Source organism: Symphodus melops (genome assembly GCF_947650265.1).
Source record: "Symphodus melops genome assembly, chromosome: 22".
In the NCBI taxonomy this organism is placed as follows: Eukaryota; Metazoa; Chordata; class Actinopteri; order Labriformes; family Labridae; genus Symphodus; species Symphodus melops.
The window spans coordinates 18,149,184-18,169,212 of NC_136712.1; the positions used below are offsets into that span (position 1 = coordinate 18,149,184).

General features: G+C 46.2%; 1 protein-coding gene across 11 annotated transcripts in view; it reads left to right on the forward strand.

Moving 5' to 3' along the window:
• Window positions 1–20,029, forward strand: part of nav3 (neuron navigator 3) — a 391,548-nt gene that overhangs the window by 348,226 nt on the left and 23,293 nt on the right. For 9 of the 11 annotated variants that reach the window (XM_079334642.1, XM_079334635.1, XM_079334638.1 and 6 more), the window contains 9 exons: window positions 9,548–9,671; window positions 10,491–10,812; window positions 11,650–12,373; window positions 13,523–13,948; window positions 14,689–14,730; window positions 16,803–16,960; window positions 17,879–18,073; window positions 18,306–18,358; window positions 19,540–19,563. In XM_079334642.1, coding sequence (XP_079190768.1) covers window positions 9,548–9,671; window positions 10,491–10,812; window positions 11,650–12,373; window positions 13,523–13,948; window positions 14,689–14,730; window positions 16,803–16,960; window positions 17,879–18,073; window positions 18,306–18,358; window positions 19,540–19,563 — 2,068 coding nt within the window. The remainder of the gene's footprint in view (window positions 1–9,547; window positions 9,672–10,490; window positions 10,813–11,649; window positions 12,374–13,522; window positions 13,949–14,688; window positions 14,731–16,802; window positions 16,961–17,878; window positions 18,074–18,305; window positions 18,359–19,539; window positions 19,564–20,029) is intronic. The other 2 variants (XM_079334640.1, XM_079334636.1) reach the window with 2 other exon arrangements.

The following is a 20,029-nucleotide window of genomic DNA, read 5'->3' on the forward strand; positions in this document are numbered from 1 at the left end:
GCATGCAGATTTATTTCCTCTCAAAAAAAAAGAAGAAAAAAAAAGACAGGCCGGCCCACACGCTAATTAGGCGTCTTTTCTTTCCGAGCAGCTCAGGGGAAAGTTTTCCTCCTGCTCTTATTCTCTGGCATTGATTCAAGTGTGCTCCCTCTATTTATCACAAATCTGAATATTTCTCCTTATTCCCTCCAGGAGCAGCTTGATATCCTCATTAATTACCGCACTCGCTGCATTAATAAGTGAAGTCAAGCAGTTACTAAATGGGCAGTGATGAAATAAAAAGACATCCTGTCCTGCTTCATGTTTTCACTCGATGTGACTTTGGACGCTCACAGATCATGGACGATGTCTCCACGTCCGTCCAACGTGCAGAGAAGCTGTTTCTCCCTCCGAGCTGCTCAGCGTAGAGCTCTATGAACAGACTCTGTTTAAAAATATCATCACTTTACATGTTAGTCCCTGCCCGCAGTAAGACGTAAAACTCTCAGCTCTTTAAAATCCAAACATGATGACGGATTTCGTTTCATCGACAGGTTGTGATGAGAAGACGCAGCGATGATATTAAAGTCACATGAAGCACTTTGGGCCTGTCGTCGTCACTTTTATCTCTAATGTGAGAGCTAATGCAGCTTCTTCTCAGTCTCTTCACCACTTTGACAAACAAATGGAGCATTTAAAATCACACTTTGTTCATATATTTTCACCCAGCAGAGGCGCATTAAAGTCTTTGTATGTGCAGTTTGAACAGAAGGCCGAAGGTCAGAGAAGATTTATGTGTAAACTGCTGATGGATAAACTGATGCCTTCAAAGGTGTCTGAATCCAACGTGAACATAGAATAGATTTATAGATCATTAGAGAAGGGGGAGACTTCATACGTTAAACGTTTCCGAGGATGTGAGCCCATTCATCAAGCGACTGGCCGAATGAGCTTGTGTTAGATAAGAATCGACAAATCTCCTAATCACTGCTGATTCACTCAGCAGCCATGCAGACCGGCTCTGTTGTGGATTATGACGATGTAATCATATCAAACGGCGGGGGTCAGCTCGTAATCACGCTACAACTGAACTTTTTACTGTTTCCATTTCTCCCTGCGGGGTATTTTATCATCATAATATATCGTAATGTAAGGTTATGTAGTGTCTCTGCTGGTTGTCACTCGGGTGCTTCATGTTGGTCTGTCTTTGCCCTGGTGTCTCCGTGCAGGACGCAGCAGGAGCAGGCTGGACCGTTCCAGCAGTTTGCCACAGACTCGGGCGGTTGCATTAGCTCGCTTGAAAACCCCTCGCCGCCAAAACAGCCACAGATCTGACTTGTCATTTGTGACTGCATTGCAGTCGGAAGTCTGGACGTCTTCACCGGCGCTGACGTCCTGCTGTCCGTCACTGCTTGGCAACAGACACGTTGGCAGCGCGTCCCTCCAAGGTCACCCTGTTCCTTCTTTCTGTAATTGAGTTGTGCTGAGCTGAATTAGATTCCTCGCTCAGCAGCAAGTCGGATTTACATTTTCTTTTCGGGGGGTCAAAATGCAAAACGAGTTTTTTTCTTACTGTGACAAATCCAGGACATTTAGAAGCAAACAAATGTCTGCTTTTCTCTTCTCTTTGCTCTCAGTCGAGATGCCACCTGCGTCCTCTTCATTTCAGATTCTGTCTCTGAGGAAGAGAAGCTTCTTTTGCAGCATCACAGGCAAACGTTTGTTGTTAAGAAAATAAAATGCAGGTGTCAAGCATGAGCAAAGGAAAGGATAAAGCTGTGTGGCTTGTACTGTCCCCCTGAAACCAGACGTCAGCAAACAGAGCAAGCTGCTCTGTGTGTGTGTGTGTGTGTGTGTGTGTGTGTGTGAGCTGAAGTTAGTCTCTCTGTGCAGATAAAAAAAAACACTCTTTATTCTTTTATTGATTTCAAAATGCCCACCATGAGCCTCTTTCAGGCAGTTGGAGTCATGAATAATGTCCCAACATGAGGCACACTTCTCGAGGACTCTCACGTATTATGCATGAGATCACTTCCAGTCAGCGGCGTTCTGCAGGCACGGTCGGCTCCCGTCCAGCGTCCTCCTCCACTTGGCTCCATTCTGCATTGTCATCCTCCTTTAATTAACCCTCGGTGTCCCGCTGCTGACGGCACGTCTGATTGCGTTCTCCGAGGGCTTACAGGCCCGTCTTGATGAGGAGGGGAGGGAGGGAGAGGCGACGAAGAGGAGGGAGAGGAGGGAGAGGAGGGGGGAGTAACACCATCAACCCAACCAGCAGCAGGCAGCAGGGGGTGAAAGTGGAAGAGTGAGCTCGTCCTTCCCTCCTTTGTCTCTCATTCCCGTTTCCTTTTGGACTCCCAGTCGTCCTCGCGGCGTCCGCAGCTCCTCTGTCAGGTGTTTTGGCGTGATCTCCTCTGGTACGAGGTGCGGTAGGCAAACAGAGCACTTGTGTGACAAGACGTCAGGCGGCGTCCATCCAAACGGGAGGTGAGTTAAACTCCTCTACAGCTGCAGCCCATCGAGGCTCTGTCTTTGTGTGTGTGTGTGTGTGTGTGTGTGTGTGTGTGTGTGTGTGTGTGTGTTGATTTGAGTTGAGTCAAAGTGTCCTCGCCGGTTCTGACGGGCTCGGCTCTTTGTGCTCTCCATCAGAGATGAGGAATAAACGGAGCCTCTCGCCAGCTTCAGCTTCCTAAAAGGCAGAAGAAGAAGAAGTCATTAGTGAAGATGTCTCGCTGTGTTGAAAGAGCTCAGTGGCATTAAGTGGGATTATGGAGCCAGTAGATGAGGATGAGTGCTTTGCATTCACATTACACAGGCATGCTCTATACGTGTGAGTTTATAGAGAACTGACTTCTGAAAGCATTTCAAAGTTTGTCCTTGATAGTTGTCATAGTGACTGAGAGAGACCCGTTTATACACAGCATTGTTGTTTCCTACGACACCTGAAGTAAGCATCCGGAAAACACAGGAAAAAAAGTGCCAACAAGTTTGAGTTCATGTCTTTATCTGTCGATGCTTTAAAGAAATAGATTTTTTTTTTTGAGCTTTCATTGTTGTCTCGGATTCTCTTGTCTTAAATTAGTGTCCGTTTCTTTTCTTAGCTTTTAAAAAGAAGTTTAAGTTGAGCAACAATGACGTTCATTCCCAAGAAAGTGTTTTCAGTCTCACAGTCGTCACGGCAACACATTTTTGAGTAGATTTTCATTAGACCTGGAAACAAACGTCCGTCAAGGGGAAAGTCAACCGTCAGAGGTGAAAAGTCTCTCTCTTTAGTCCACTTTGATTTTCTGATCTTTTCCATCTTTACAGTTCTGGAGCCAATAATCGTTCCTTTAATCAGCTTCTGTGCATGTAATGCAACATACTGATTAACTTAATGATGACATGCTGTCTCACCGTCAAACGTCCCCACTCAGCCGTGTGAAGGAGCGCAGGTCAAAGAGCATGCCAGCTGTGCTCCATCATCACACGTGTTTATCATCATCTTGTATTTGATGCATTATTCTCTGCATCTTTCTCTGATCGGTCATGTGAACATATATGAGAATATGTTATTTGGATGGTGGGAGAAATATTAAACAGATCATACCACAAATGTTCATTGTGCTCAAACTGACTTTTTAACGTGGTGTCTTGATGTTTTCTGGAGCTGTACGTTCTCATCCATCAACAGGATGTTTTTAGCCAACGTTTAACGCACGGATCATCGGCTGATGTTTGAACCTTGAGATCTACTGATAAATAAGAACGATGTTTGATCAGCCATGTTTCCAAGCTGAAAGTGTCTCCAACCACCGTGACATGTCAGGGTGTTTTTCCTGTTTGGTTACATAAGAGGTCCTTCGTGGGCATCACATGGTTCCATCTGCAGACGTCCAGCCACTTTCATCGAACACGACTCACCCCCCAAATATCAGCAGCCCTGCTCCTAATGATGTCCTTTATCTCAGTGATGCTGTGTAATCACCGCAGTTATCCTTTGTTCATGCTGCTTAAAGCCTTTTTCTCCTCTGGGCCGCTGGAAGAACAAACCCCGATGTATTGAATACTGCATGAGGTAATGTTTGCATGGTCGACTGGAGCCGCAGCAGTGCATCCATAGCATGGGAGCAGCAGGAGAAAAATCAGAGATTTGCGATAACCTGCAGAAAAAGATAAACACATTTGAAAGGGTAGGCATCCAAGTCTGTGTTCTCTGCAGTGAAGTCCCAGCCTTCAAACTTGTAGCCTTTGGCTGGTAAGCAGCAGACTCTTTTTTTGGGACGGGGGGTTAAGAACCCTGCTAAAGGCGTGTTGGCTGCATCTGATAAGAAAGAGGGAAGTTGTTTTTATGGATTTTTGCAGGCTGAGATTTTCCCAACAGGTCCGGGTTCATGAAAAGCAGGTCACACCTTTTTATAGCACTGGTTATCAGACAGGTCCATACCATCCCGTCTGAAAGAAGAAAAAAAAAAAAAAGGCTGTGTATGTAGGTCAGTTCAGTCTGAAGCATCACAGTCGTGTTTGTCCAACGAACAGAACACCAGAGACATGCTGTGTATGTTCAGATGGAGTTTAAAAGGGGAGACTTTGACTTGTTTGGCGCCTTCTGCCCACTTCACTGCCTCGCTTCTGAAACGTGGGAGAGGAGCCAGTATCCTCCGCAGCATCTCCTCTCAGGCGCTGCACTCTGTACATTGTGGCTCATTGTTAATTTAGGAAGTTATGACAGAAAAAAAAAAAAAAAAAAAAGTCTGGCCCGCCCGCCCTCACTGTAGGGTTATTGAGTTCGGCTGTGCCATTTCTGAGGATTCGCCCCCACCCTGCAGGAGATGTGGTGAGGTGCTAGTGAAAACGTGCAAGCCTGAGGGGGAGGAGCTTAGCTAGCCACTGTTCTGTCCTGTCAGAGAGCCGATCCGGAGAGTCGGCCTGATGACATATTGAGCTCAGTTACAGTCAGCTGGGCTCTCGCCTGGTATTTGTTTTCTTTTGTGTTATCAAGCTTTGATCCCGGGACAACGCTGACGCTCCGCTGTGGCTCACCAATCCCAGTTCATCTCTGAGGAAGCTGAGCCAGAGCAGCTGCAGAACAAATGTGCAATTATCGAGGTTTTTCAAACCCTATCTGCAGCCTTTTATTAAAGACCTGATCAATATGGATGACTCAGCGATGACCTCACTTTGTGTTGGCGTGTAAGAGGTCCCCACTACACCTTTAAAGAGAGCTGGATGGAAACAAGTTGTGTTCTGTCTTTTCAGTTGGAGTCATTGCATCCTCTTTGACAGCAACATTAAAGGCTTTCTGCTGGTTTTTATTCTTTCATGTAATTTGAACGTGTGCAGCATAAACGTCACGGTGATTCAAAAGGGAAGCAACAAATGACCCTTGTCTTGTTCTTCCTGCAAAATTGTTTTCTTTCCTGGTTAAATGAAGGTTAAATGAATAAATCAAAATAATATTTGTAAAGGCTTCAAAGCAGTAAATAATCTCCGTACTGATCGTTTATATGTGTAAGGAGATAAAAGTCATCCTTCGTTCTTTTAACAGTCTGCGTGATTTCACTCACTCTGTCGGACATTCAATCGATGGAAGTGACTTCTGTTCACCTCACACGGTCTTTTACAGCGTGTTTCGACCTCGACAAAGATCTGTAGACCTTAAACCTGGAGCCATGACATCACTGCAGCGCTTTTTTTTTACAACCAATCAAATGCTTCCTTGATAGCACTTATCAGGTACCCATGTGAGGAAAACATAGATGCATTATATGAAGAGGTATGACACAAACCTGTTTGCTCTGCTCGAACCTGCCTCCTTCTGTCTGCTTCAGTTTGCATTTCCATTTGGAAAGCAGCTTTCTGACGACGCCTGTTTGTTTTCTAACACGACTCTGCTTAAAGCGCTACGTTAGCATCGTGCAAACACGGAGGGCCATCTTTATTTTGTCATCACTTGGCTCTTGAAGCCACCGCAGCTCATTGTAGCAATGAAGCGTCACAGACAGAGACAGTTTTAATCACATTACCCACACTTCATGCTTTCACTCCAGACGGAACTGTTTACACGTCGTCTTGGAGAGATACCACCCAGGAAGGAAGGAGCAGCGTGATGCAGGAGAGCAAAGCTTCTTCACAGCCACCTGCAGCTGCCTTTTCATTCCACGACGAGTCCACGGCTTACCCTCCTTCAACTCACTGATGTGTTTGCAGCCAGTTCATCTCAGTTTGGAGGAAATTAATAGAGAGGGAGAAAATCCCTTTCTCCCTTTTTAAGGAAGCTGGTATGATATTTCAGATGTGCAATTAGGCATAAGGAGCTATCAGCACTCGTGAAAGACCATCTGTGTCTTTGATCTCCCAAATTCCTTCTCCTCATCTCTCTCTCTCTCGCTCGCTCGCTCGCTCTCTTGCATCTTTTCAGGCTCTCAGAAACAATATTTTAGACCTAGGAGATGTCTTATACGTGTAGGCAGAGCCCTCTGTTCGTCTGCGTTTTGGAGCTCAGCCAATCGAGTCTGATTCATTTCGAGGCTCTGTTGTCTGTCACGCAGTGAGGGCCGGTCTCAGAGGAAGCTGCAGAGTGCGTCTACAACTCCCCCCCCCGTCACTTGGGAGGCCCGTTCGGCTGAGCAGAGGGCTAACTTTAAATCCGATGGTGAAGGTGACTTTGCAGCCTCGGTCAACAGTTAACCTCGACACTTAGACGTGATCTCAGCTCTCAGCTCAGGAGCAGTCCTCTGCTGCCAGACCATGTCGCCCGCAACTCCAAACAAAGCCGTAGAATCAGCAAAGACAGGAGGAAGTGCAGATGAGAGGGAATGATTAAAGGGGGGGGACGAGGCAGCCATCGATTTCCACAGGCTTTGTTTGTTGAAGCTTTGTGAGTCAAACACTCAGTTCAAGCCCTGTCTGATATCAGAGCTCCTCTAAACTCTCCTCCGCAGCTTGTTCTTTATCAAAGAGGCGCAGTAAGGCAGAGCTCCGATTGACAGCCAGCCTGCTATTTATTTTCATATGACAAGCTATTCTGCACTTCAAGCATCCATCTCTGAGGCGCTTTTCCAATAATGGCTTTGATTTGACGGGAAATTTAATCTGAGAATGACGGATTAAAGACGGCAAAAAAAAAACAAGAAATGAGTTTTGATGTTCAATCGCACAGACGAACCATTACTTGTCACCTTCTGCCTGTTTTACTTGTCATGTCGTGTTCTTCTCCAAATTAAGTAGAGACAGCTATAGCAAAGCCTTCCAGTCTTTGAACCTTTCTATGCAGTTCTGAGTCTCAGACCCGGTCAGACTCTGGCCAAGAAGATAAATGCTGCTCATTCTAAACCTGTCAAAAAAAGCTAATGAATTGTGCTCTGCACCAGTGAACAACTGGGCTGCAAGTTGTCGGCCTCGCACGGCATTAATCACAAACCGTTTGGTACAGGACATCTATTATTGTTTGCATTCAGACTCCTTCTTTCTGTTCCACTGAACAAGCTTCTCAACTTCAGGAAAGTTTGCATTCATTATCTTAAAACAGTGACTGAAATGAACGGACACCATGGAGCTAATGAATGGCAGTAAGGATGATAACTCTGACGGCTAAAATCGATCATCTGAGCAAACCGCCATTATCTCCTGCAGACGGACACGCCCGCACATCTCCCCCTCGCCCACGTCTCCCTCCATGCTTCCTTTATGAGCCTTTCAGGATAAAGAAAAGATTCTCTCATTTTCAGCCCGCCGTGCCAGCCATGAATTATAGACATTAAAACTGAATTGACTTTAAAAGAAGAAAAGTGCAATTAGCTTCAGGAAGTTGTTTCAGATGATTGTTTTAAAGAGTCCTTTCAAACGCTGGCTGGGATCAGTCGGACTGGGATGTCACATGGGGTGAAAGTAGTTTTGGATGTCGGTAAAGAAAATTGGCTTAATCTGTTTTTTTTTTTTTTTTTGTGCTTTCTGCTTCTCAAAAAAACCTCCATAAGTCTTCCCTCGACCATCTACACGTCACGCCGTCCAGCAGCTCACATGACATCTCACTGTCTGTACGTAGGATTCATTCAAGGTCTATAAAGCCCTGCACAGTCACACTCCATCAGGCCTTCTGACCGCCTGTAAGCCCTGTATGTGTGTGTGTGTGTGTGTGTGTGTGTGTAATAGAGAGACCGGTTAAAGAGAAGAGGGCTAATAGATTTTTATCGAAGGTGATTTATTGTGTCTGATATCTGGAATCGGTTTGCAGATTAGAGACATGCTGCAGGAGTTTTCAGAGGTGTAACTCTGTTGTAATTGAACAGTGTGTGTGTGTGTGTGTGTGTGTGTGTGTGTGTGTGTGTGTGTGTGTGTGTGACGATGGTCGCTGTTCGATCCAAATGTTCCTCATTTCTGCGTCTGTCAGCCTCCAACAGCAGCTGAGTGATTAGCACACTAATTAAGATCCTTCTATTCCTCCTCACACTCAGAGTTAATGAGAAGCTCGACGGTTAATGAGCCCAAAAAACAGGACTCAAATACCCACAAGTCAGTGGGCTCCTGAAAAGAAGCACAGCTGTTTGAAGAGAATAATTGGGCACTTATGAATGATCTGCTCTGTCTGCTAGCCGAGCTGGTGATGGACACTGAGAAAATGATACATGTGCTTAGTTTCTGTCCGTTAATCATGACATGCTGAATAAAGTTTTACTGCTTCAAAAAGTGTCAAAGGAGCAGAGTGTACGATACTGAATACTGAATGAAACGACAGAATGACCTTAAAGCCATAGGAGGTCATTTTCTAAAACTAGCATGATCCGTCTTCACTCACCCCCTCCCCTCTGTGCTCCCTCTAAAGCCCCGCCCCCTCACTTACACGCACTAGTGCCATTGGTCCAGAGGTGGATTTCAGCTCATGCTTTCAGTGTGGGCTCGTGCATGCATGCTGTAGAGAGGCTGTGATTGGTTTATAAAACGTGATCGAGTGCCATCATTGGCCAAAGTTTTTAGGTGTTTACAAACTACAAATTTGTTTTTCAGAGAACATTTTTTTTCTGTCAGGACCTCAAGACAACTTCAACCAAAATCTGAAAAAGTGGATGTGGAGGTATATTACCTACCCTGCCTTTAATATATGATCAGTCATGAAGGAAACCTGCTGTGTTGAAGCTTCTCTGACAACAATGCAGCAGCCAGTATGTCCTCCTTCTAACTTTAGATTCTGCTCCTGAATGCTCTGGATCTGATTGGACCAGAGAAGGTAGGCGGGGCTTTGAAGGCCATTTTGGACGCCCCTGGGTTTGCCAGATATGAGAGCAGTTATCAGGTGAACAGGTGTTGCGATGGAAGCGGGCAGTGGAACTGCTTCAGATAGAAGTGATTGTACCCGAGCTAAAAAGCCTCTGCATGTTTCTAATAAGCTCCAGCAGCAGAAAGCTGCTCAAACTAGGATCAATGTTGGAGATGAAACATGGAGAGAGGTTAGAACGCAGAAAGGCAGGGTGAGGGAGCAGCTCTCTCTAATATGTTGACTTTAGACTGCAGTACCCATTTTAAACACTAGGTAGCAGAGTTATATACTGCTCCTTTAACTTTCTGTTTTTTTTTTCTTCTCCACCTGTAGTTGGGACGACAGCAGCTCGGTGAGCAGCGGCCTGAGCGACACGTTGGACAACATCAGCACTGATGATCTGAACACGCCCGCCTACTCCGCTGTCAGTTCGTCACGCAAAAGCAAGGGAGCACAGGTGAGAGCACGAGCACTTCGCCGTAACTTAACCACATTTACACCAACCCTGTGTGATGTCATTCAGGGTTGAGAACGTTTTTTATCCATCCAAGCCAACATGGCGCTAAGGAGGACGACGAGGTATCACCAGGTCACAGCTTCTGTCATCGACGTCATTTACTGTGGCTGACAAAATGAGCAGGAGATATCAGTGTGCTTGATGTCTGAAACATGAAGAGCATGTTTAAGAGTGTTTAAGTTGTTGAATTTTGAGCTCTAAAATCACAGCTGAGCGAGTTAAGTAGAGAACCAAGGCCGTGGCTCAGCTCCCCTCCCCTCGCGGGCTTTCGCTGTATTCTGCCTGTTATCTTGGGCCCTTCATGAGATTCTCAGCAGACCGGCCTCTTTAGACACTCTGGTGTTGCTAAGGAGACCGGCCATCTGTCAAGGTGGGCTCGTCATCACTGCTGTGTGGGTGTGTTTGTATTCATCCCAAAAGAGGAGATCTGGACGCGAGTGACTCCAAAGATAGCTCCGGCTTTGTACACACACACACACACACACACACACACACACACACACACCCTGCTGCTCTGTTTGTGCACACACTTATATCTCTCTGTCGTGGCTCAATGTGTTGAAATAACTCTTCTGCAGGGTTAGCATGTTTCCAACTATTATCGACTCATCGCTGAGGCTTTCTTCTTTTATCAGTCGTGTTTCTGTTATTTTCAGAATTTAGAAAAAGTATTAAAAAAAGAAATCCCTTCAAACCTTAAGAAGAACAATCTTCATGTACTTTAATGGGCTTTCTTTGATATCTGTTCTCTCCCTCCAGTCACAGAAAGGCAGCAGGTCCAAGCATGCGGGCCAGGAGGTGAGCAGCAGCTGGGCCGGAGCCGAGGACTTAAAGAAGGTGGAGGAAGAGCTGGACGCAAGCATGGACCCGAGCGGCAGCTCCTCTCGATGGAAGTCTACCTCAGCCGCCTCCGTCTCCTCCTCCTCCTCTCAAGCCCAGGGCCAGTATGAGGACGCAGGTCAGAAGGCCGCCGCCCTGGCCCAGATGTCCCAAACGGGCTCATGGAGGAGGGGCATGACGGCCCAGGTGGGCATAACGCCACCCAGGACCAAGGGTGCGTCTGCTGCCCTCAAATCACCAGGTAGGAAGAAAGAGAGAGACGGTGAATGAGAGTCGAAGGCTGCTTTACGTCTGACATGTTGAAGGGTATCACAGCACCTAAACAAAACAGATGTTTATCACCTTCACTGAACCGATAATAATCAAAAATAATGTGCCAAATGAAAAGATTTTCTGTTTTGGGCTCCGTCGTTTGTTTCACAGAAGAGAAAAGCTTCAGCTACCGTTCCATCTGCGTGACGAATTTCCTCCTGATTGACTTGAACCGCCTCAGAGCAAGTTTCCCTTTGAGATCGAAAAACGTTCTGATGTTCTAATGACGAGGGAACAGACGTCAGTGTGTTCCCATGAACGATGATTTGGTCTTTTTAAACTGAATGAAATTACTTCTTCAGAGTGCGTTTGACAAACTTTGTTTTGTGTAGATAAACTTCACTCAGGCTCATGTTCAGAGCCTGAGTGAACGAACACGCCCCAAAACTAAAGCACATATTTCCTTGAGTTAGTCGTCTACTTTTCATTATGTGAAACCTTTAAATGTGTTTATAGAGACGGGCCTGACATGTGTTTTCAAAAGACGAGTTAGATTTGTTGCCTCTGCTTTTAAAGAACTGATGATAATTCTTCCTGATATCTGAGCTCGGACACTAAACAGTTTCCATTTTCACTCAGCTCAGCATGTTCAGCAGCTTTGTATTGTTTTTCAATGCGGCAGGCTGTTGGCCAACGTATACACTCGTTTGGCTTCTCCTGCTTTATGGCACCACAGGTGACACAAACGAGTCTGCGGCCAAGAAACTGCTGAGGCTAATGTTTTTTTTTTTTAATTGTGCTAATTAGTGTTCATGCGAATTGACAGGCAAAACTGATGATGCGAAGGCCTCAGAGAAGGGCAAGGCGCCTTCCAAGAGTTCAGCCAGCATCCAGCGCTCGCCTTCGGATGCCGGGAAGAGTAGTGGAGACGAAGGTAAGAAACCTCCCTCTGGAATCGGACGCCCACCGACCACTGGTTCTTTCGGATACAAGAAGATCCCGGGCGCCACTGGTACTTTAATCACCTCCAGCGGTGCAACGCTCGCCAGCGGCTCGGCCACTTTGGGCAAGGCGCCCAAATCCTCAGCTGGCCTCGGCAAAGGCGCAGGCATCGGCGGTGTGCGCAAGACCAGTCTGGATGGCTCGCAGCCCGAGGACGACGGGGTCCTCCTCAGCTGTGGCTCCAAAGTGACCCTGCAGTACCGCTCCCTTCCCAGACCTGCCAAATCCTCCAGTGGGGCGGCGGCGGGGCGCAGCGGGCATCGCTCCAGCTCCAGCAGCGTCGACTCAAACGTCAGCGGCAAGTCAGCGGGAGGGGCGGCGACGCAGACAGGTGCCAAACGCAGGGATGGGAAGGTGGGCTCAGACCGCTCCAGCCCCATCACCATCAACCAGACAGACAAGGAGAAGGTGTCTGTGTCAGACCAGGACGCGGCAGCAGGACTGTCCACATCGCCAAAGTCCAGCCCCACGTCCAGCTCAGCGGGCCAGTCAGGCCTCAGGCAGCCGGGATCCAAGTACCCTGATATAGCTTCTCCTACGTTCCGCAGGTCAGACACACAAAACATGCTAACGGCGTCTGTTCGGTCACTGTCCATCTGTGTTTGTGTTTCCAACATGGTTCAACCACTTCATCACATTCCCTGTCGATTAGCGAAAAGATGTTTTTTTTTACAGAACGACGTTTAATTTAGTCGCATTATTAAGTTTGATTCACAAAGTTTCAAACGATGTCATCGACACATCTATTACAGAACGGAGGCGTGCATTCATTCTTTGAGCTGATGTTTCAGGAGGTTTTTGTGATGTATGCCGGTCCCTTAGACTCCTTTATCAAATAAGGGCATTTATTGAAGAAGTCATGTGTGGTGGTAAAATCTTACCATGGCCTTAGAAGTACTCCTTCATCTCAGATATTCGATCTGTTTGGATGCACAAAATGAATATAAGACACTTAATAAATCAGATTTCAGCCCCTCCGTAGAGAAATTGATGAGTTCAGTCGGCTGCACAGCCGAAGGCTAACGTTATATAGATTGCTCCCCGGTGTGGGTGATACTGCAGATGCAAAATATCTTCACCCTGACGTTGAAGGATTTTCATGCAGGTCAGGCAGATCAAGCTGAGCTGTTTTGATCAGAACAGACAGGAGACAGGAGTTTCTCTGCACGCCAATCCCTGACTCATTAGAAGCGTGCGATCGGCAGCCGTGTCTAAACAGCCTTCCCATCCGATCCGTCAGCCCGACCCGTTTCATCTGCACACCTGAAGAGAGTGTCACCTATGTGCGTAATATGAGTGCGAGGACAGACTTGGACGGGAGCCGTATGAGAGCAGGCTGCCTGAGCAGGCGTGGGAGGCTAACAGATTAGCTTATTTAAAGTCACAGGGTTGAAACGGGCAAAAGCCGTGAAAGCAGATGTGTCGATGTGAATTAGTGCGAGCTCAAGTGAAGAAATGAAGAGAAGGTTGCTGTGAGGGATAAATGTGTTTGAAAGTGTTTTTTTACTTCTCTGCTGATTTGGGTGTTCGATGCGTGTGACCAATACTTTTCAAAATGTAGTAACCTCTTTTCTCAGCCTAAATCTTCGCCTGAGTGCTTCATTTTTCAGTGTGGATCTTGCACTTGCTCATCACTTGTCCTTTGAGCATTTCTTAATGACTGCGCCCACCTCTCTACCCCCTCCCCCCCCCCCCAGATTGTTTGGTACCAAAGCCAGCAGCAAGGCCAGCTCTCCGGGCACGCCCGACTCTGGCAAGTGCCCCTCATTGCTGGGCAGCCCGCACGGCACTCTGGCGAGACAGGCCAGCCTGGACTCGCCCTCCTCCGGCACGGGGAGCCTGGGCAGCGCTGGTGGCATGAGTGGTGGCAGTAGCCCCCTTTACGGTAAAACCCCAGACCTGTGCACGGACTCCCCGGCCTCCAGCCCGGCCTCTGGCCTCTCCCTGCCGTCCAACGCTCGGCCCTGGCCTGCCTGTAGCTCGTCAGCCGGCAGCAAGGACACACTGAGCTGCCAAAGCATGACCAGTCTGCACACCAGCTCTGAGTCCATTGATCTGCCGCTGGGCCACCACGGGCCCAAGGTTACACGCACCGGCAGTGTCAAGTCCACCCTGTCAGAGGGGTGAGTAACAGGGAATACGATTGGGACCAATCGTATTCATTGTTTCATTTGAAAACAGAGACACAAAGGAAACCCCCCCACCCCCCTTTAGAGGTGCAGGGAAAGCATAGACGTCAGGATACAATCACTCATTCAGCTCACAGTGTGGGATAAGTCAAGTTTCTTTTTCTGGCATGGTTTGGTTTTATAAAATGTATTCTTGCATAGAGCTCAGTTTGTTGAAGACAAAAAATAAAAGCCAGTTTTATTTATTCAAGCTAAAGTTTCCAGTCCATCCATGAAACCAAGCAAGTGACGGATACACGTGTGCACAGTTGGTAAACTCCCCGACTGATTGTAGTGCTGTTTGGGACCACAGCGTTTACGAAGGGTCCACATATATATGCCAGAAAAATAAAATCAAATAAATCCAGATCATGTCATTCCCATGAAGTCTTTATCAGGATGTTTTGTCCATTGTTTCGTCCACAGACTGCATGCAGTGCATCACACAGAGCAGAGTTAGCAGGGCACGACTTTATTTTCCCTCTCGAGTTGACTTCAACGTCTCAAAAATGAAACAATCGATTGAAATGTTGTCTGTGTTTTATTTCGTGTGGTCTGTTGTGCCGTGTGTCTCTATGTGTGTGTGTGACAAATGTCACGTCTGTAAAAGTGATCAAAGTGTTTTTCTCATGCTCTCCATGGACAGATGTGCTCTGGTGTTCATCTAATTCACTCATCCTCTGTGTTTTTAACAGCATGCCTCTCGACAGAAACACGCTTCCCAAAAAGGGACTGAGGTACAACAAATCTGCAGACAGTTCCCATCCTCAACTCGTCTTCTTTTACCTTCCTACTCAGATCAAAAGTCCACTTTTGCATGAAAACAATAATCCTGATGTGAACTGTCCACTTTGTTTGGAGGCATGGTGTGGCACCGTCTGCATCAGTGATTACCAACCATCAGCACCAAGAGCACGACTCTATTTAGAGGCAGGAGAGAGAGAGAGAGAGAGAGAGAGACAGAGAGAGAGAGTAGGCCATGACATGCTGGAGCTGTCGTCTCTAAACTGAAGGGGTCGAGGTTCGAGTCCCAGCTCCTGTGAGCAATGTGTCCAAATCGTCCTTGGGCAAGACACTTAACCCTTAATCCTCCTGCGTCAGGGCGTATCTGGGTCGCTGCTCTCGTGGTCAGTACCATTGATTCGCCCCATGAGGATAAATAAAGTTTAAAAAAACATAAATAAGAGGTAAAACAGTTAGCTTAATGCAAAAGTCAAAACAGGGAAAATCCTCAGCCTGAGGATGTTTAGTCATTGTCAAATAGCTTCTGTTTATTGGCTAAAAATGATATGTAAATGGTACAGCAGCACGAAGTGTTACATTAAGTGATTCAGGGTGTTAATAAAGTTTTAAAACAGATCATTTAAACTGAACGTTATGCACAAAAGATAAAGTAGTTAGCTTAAAGCTAAACGATGTCTCACATGCTCATGCTAATGTTATTATAGCGGACAGGTGAGAGTTAGCGATGTTGAATAAACACGTGTACTTACAGCTGCAGCTTTCACAGCTGCATCTGACAGAAACGGTTGGTAACCACTGATCGATAGATTATCAAATGTTCTCTTTTTTTTCCAAGTGTTGCGTTCACTCTGCACGAGCGTATGTCTGTAAACACAAAGTTAAGAATAGACCTAATGTGATTTTGTAGCACACGTCCTGAAGTCCAGATAAGCTTTCATTCGGTGAAAGTAAGAAAACGTCTCGTGCAGTTTGAAGGCTACATCTTGTGATTGTCTGTCTGCCTATCGCCGTGCATTCTCATCAGACTCTCATCTCAAGCTGTTAGAAATAATGCTAACACAGGCTCCAACCACAGAGCAGTTCGTCCTCATTTCCTCAGAAGTGCTCTGAAAATGTGACAAACATTTGATTAGTTAGCTGTGGGAGGGGGGTAGGACGGGTGCTTAGGGGGGACGCAGAGTCTCTCCTGCAGGTGAGCCGGTGCTGCTGCAGAGGGACTGGATGAGGCGTGCTGGTTTCAAACCATTCTGCCTTGAAAATAACAGATCCTACATCACGCCTGTAGGATGTCATGTTCTGTACAGACTGTTGTGTTTTCTCCTGACCTTAAATCTTAAAGGCTGTCTGTTCACATCTCAAAACCAGCAGCATGTTTTTCCTCAGCTTACATGTATAATTGCCCCATTTAGTTAATACATAAGCATATCTGTGCAGCTTTTTTTAGCTTTTTGTAAGCAGTGGAAAATACTGAGTCAAACCCTGACCCTTGGATATTTCAGCCTGTTCCATGTCAGCTCCAGTGAGGAACGAATGCTGCTGTGTCACACCATTCAAAACACTCTAAGACGCCCAATCCCTGTTGCGGAGAATCGTAAAGCACAGGCGTGGGGGCAGTGAAGCAGGGTCAGATGTGACAAGCGTAGTAATGGAGGCATTTGAAGGAAGACGGCGCTGAAAAGGGATGAGAGCAAACTCAATTATCATCCTCAGAGGATTAAATATGGCCGATTGTCATGCCTGCGATAAGGGGGCCTTCTGTTGCTGAGCCACTTCAGAGCCGGGGAGAGAGGAGATGAACGGCAGTGTCAGTGTGTTTGGCAGCTTTTTGCTAAAGCACTGTGTGTGTGTGTGTGTGTGTGTGTGTGGGGCTGCATGTTTATGCCATCTGCTCACATACTTCTATGATGTAGCTTTTCACTCGTTTCATCATGTCACTAAACTTTGTATATGTGAACCTCCAGATCTCTCTCTCTCTCTCTCTCTCTCTCTCTCTCTCTCTCTCTCTCTCTCTCTCTCTCGCTCTCTCTCTTCGCCTGGAGTTAACTGCGTCTTTGTGCGGTTTCAGGTACCCGCCCTCCTCCCGGCAAACGTCCCACGAGGAGGGGAAGGAGTGGTTAAGGTCCCATTCAACAGGGGGGCTTCAAGACACAGGCAGCCAGTCCCCACTGTCTCCTCCTGGAGCCGCCTGCACCACCACTGGAAAATACCACTACTCCAACCTGCGTAAGTAAATCTCCATCAGGTGACTGTACCACAAAACCTACTCGCAGTGGTAGAGCAGTTTACGTGTTTTTATGATGCTGCTTCTCAGCAGTGATTGTTTAAGGGGAAACGCTCATGCACAGTAAGTCTCAGATCCCTCGATGACAAACCAGAGATGGATCCTTGAAAGATGAATGCAAAGGCTCCAAACGCCAAAAAGTGCAGACCCTCCTCCCTCACAGATGCTTTTTCTAAAGACTTGTTTCACATGTGCATTTTATCAGACGTCTTTTTTTTTAATTGTTTGCAGTTTAGATTAAAGTTGGTTTGGTAGGTTTCGTCCATTCACATTTAGCTTGGCGTGCTGTTGTGTTATTTATCAGCTTTACAAACATACTGTACCATTTTTACACAAGATATTTAGTCCCTTGGTCTTATCATGACTTTCAACAGTTCTCTTTGTACAGCTCTGCTTTTTAGTTGCAGAAAAACATTTCCTAAAGGAAATGAACTAAAGATAGGAGTCAGAACTGTAACTTTTAGACGAAACAAAAAAAATGTTCATGCATTGATGAAAAAAACCATCTTGCAGTCCAGAAGTAAGGTGTCATACATCGTGGGACAGGATTTAAGAAATGAGCAAAGAAGATGGAAAAAATGAGTGTATGACTTAAACTTCTTTATGGACAGTAGTTACGACTATTTTCTAGTAGCATGTTCTTTTTAAGTGACACTGTATATCCTGTCGGCCCCTGATGGGGTAATGACAGATTGGTCCGACGTGACTGAGCTTTTAAAACAAGAAAAAGATGAATTGAAATGTACTCATTGAGTATTTATCCTCCTATCATAACTGACCACAGCTGATCTTACAGGTGCTAAAGTGGAGGGATCAGAGTCAACGTAAAGTTTGAACACTGATTTTTTTCGTCATTGCAGTGAGCCCCACAAACATCAGCCAGTACAACCTGGCACCGGGCAGCACCAGCATGAGCCGCTCCAACAGCATCCCTGCTCAGGACTCCTTCGACCTGTACGGAGAGGGTCACCCGCTGGGTGGCAGCGCCACCTCCCTGGAGGACCGGACACGGGCCATCAGCCGCTCAGGCTCCTTCAGGGACAGCACGGACGAAGGTAAGACACCCTCTCCAAAAAAAACTCCAAAAAAACAGACTTCCCGAATCGTTTCAGGGATCACGTTAAGAAACGTAGAGTCATAAAGTACTTTCAGACCAGATGAGCTCTCTCTGCTTGTTCAGAGTCTGAGCGCCTCTTCTGATCTTCTTGTGTATGTGATCAGAGAGAGAAGTCGCTATGAGCTGACTTTTACAAATCCCTTCTGTCTGTTGTTCATGTCTTCCTCCAGTCCATGGCTCCTCATTGTCTCTGGTGTCCAGCACATCTTCACTCTACTCTGCGGTAAGTGACCGGTTTGTTTTTTTCATTTTGAATCAATACCTCTTCAGAATTAGACTTACACCTGAGTACTGTACAACTAGAACATGAAAATCAAAGTGTATACTCTTTAAGCTGCTTCAACGCCTTTTTTCATTTTCTTCACTTTCGGTGTTTTTCTTTCTGCACTTCAATGTTGGAGTAAAGGGATGTTTCCAGACACAGCAGGCGGCTTACCTCAGAGGAAAAGCTTTAATAAACAGTAAACCTCTTTGTAACAGCAAAAACAGTAATAAGTTTGTGAACATTTATCAATATGTTGAATGAAGTTTCTTCTTCTAAATCCACTCTGATCCTGTATTTGATCATGTCTATAAACTCCTCTATTTCAGCCCTGCTCAGAACAGGCTGTTTCTGTGTCTGTAGCTTTAAATATGTAAATGAGCTGTGTCTGACCACGCCCCCTCTCTTGAAGGGCTCGGGTGTACTCGGTGCTTTCTGGCTCCATGTCCTATTGTTTACGGTGAGAAGGCAGACTCAGAGGGCAGAACAAACACCTAGCTGTGAGAGTGTCACCCACTTGGGGGAGGGGCTACTGCCCTTTGTGATGTCATGAAGGGAACATCTCCAAACGGCCTGTTTGAGCACACATTTTCTGATACTTTTCTCCTCATTGGGGGGTTTATAGACAGACTAGAGACACATGTTAGAGTTAGAGGAACACGGGGAAGAGGATTTTACAAAATAAAAGAATTATGTTTGAAATTATTTTTTGCCCGTCTTGTTCTTGTAAAACCTAAAGAATACCTTTTTATTCTTGCTTGCCTCTCAGCAGCAGATAAGACTGAGAGCTCTTCAGCCTTTTTGTTCAGTGAAGGAGGAGATTAGTTTTAAGGCTGCAGAATCGATTACCTCCCACATGCACATGTGTCTAATTGCATTGGAGAGGGAAGGTCTGGATGAATGATGCAGAGATTTTTATTTATAATGTTCTTTGTACATTTTGTGGTTTTGCTTTCTGATTTATTCACTTGCATAACCATCACTTTGGTTCAGGTATAGTCACCATTTGTCCACCTTTGCACATTCTATCTTTAGTGTCATTAAAATTCTTCTCATGCTGTGTATGTTGATTTAATTTGAAGGAAAACAGCACAGAGTAAATAATCTCTTTTTCTATTACTGTGCATGCCTCTCCCTCACAGACGGAGGAGAAAGCACACTCCGAGGTAAGGATCGGTTATATTCTGTCTGTCTGCATGCCCGCTTCTCTCTGCACCGTCCTGCTTCACGATCATTCAGTTTAAAGAACGTGCACCTGTGTAGCTGCGCTGCGGCTATGTTAGCCACCACTGTGTTGGTAGCTCGGCAGAAGCGTGTGTGTTCAGTGCCTTGCTCATGAGGAGGAAAAAGTTTCTAGTTTGTCGTTGTTACCTGGTATCGTTTCTTGGATGCACACGTCCTTCCACGTCATGCGCATGTTTTTGCCGCCCTTTAGATCGGTGGTTCTCAACTGGTGGGTCGCGGAGCCGTTTTTCAGTCGGTCTGCCTGGCCAAAAAAAACTAGTGTGAAAAAGTCTGCTGTTTGTTTTGTGCCGTCTCTTTGTTCTGTCACTGTTTCGTTCTGTCTGAGCTCTAAACTTCACCATCTTTCATGAAAATAAATCTGATTTGGGGCGCCGATAGCTCAGCGGC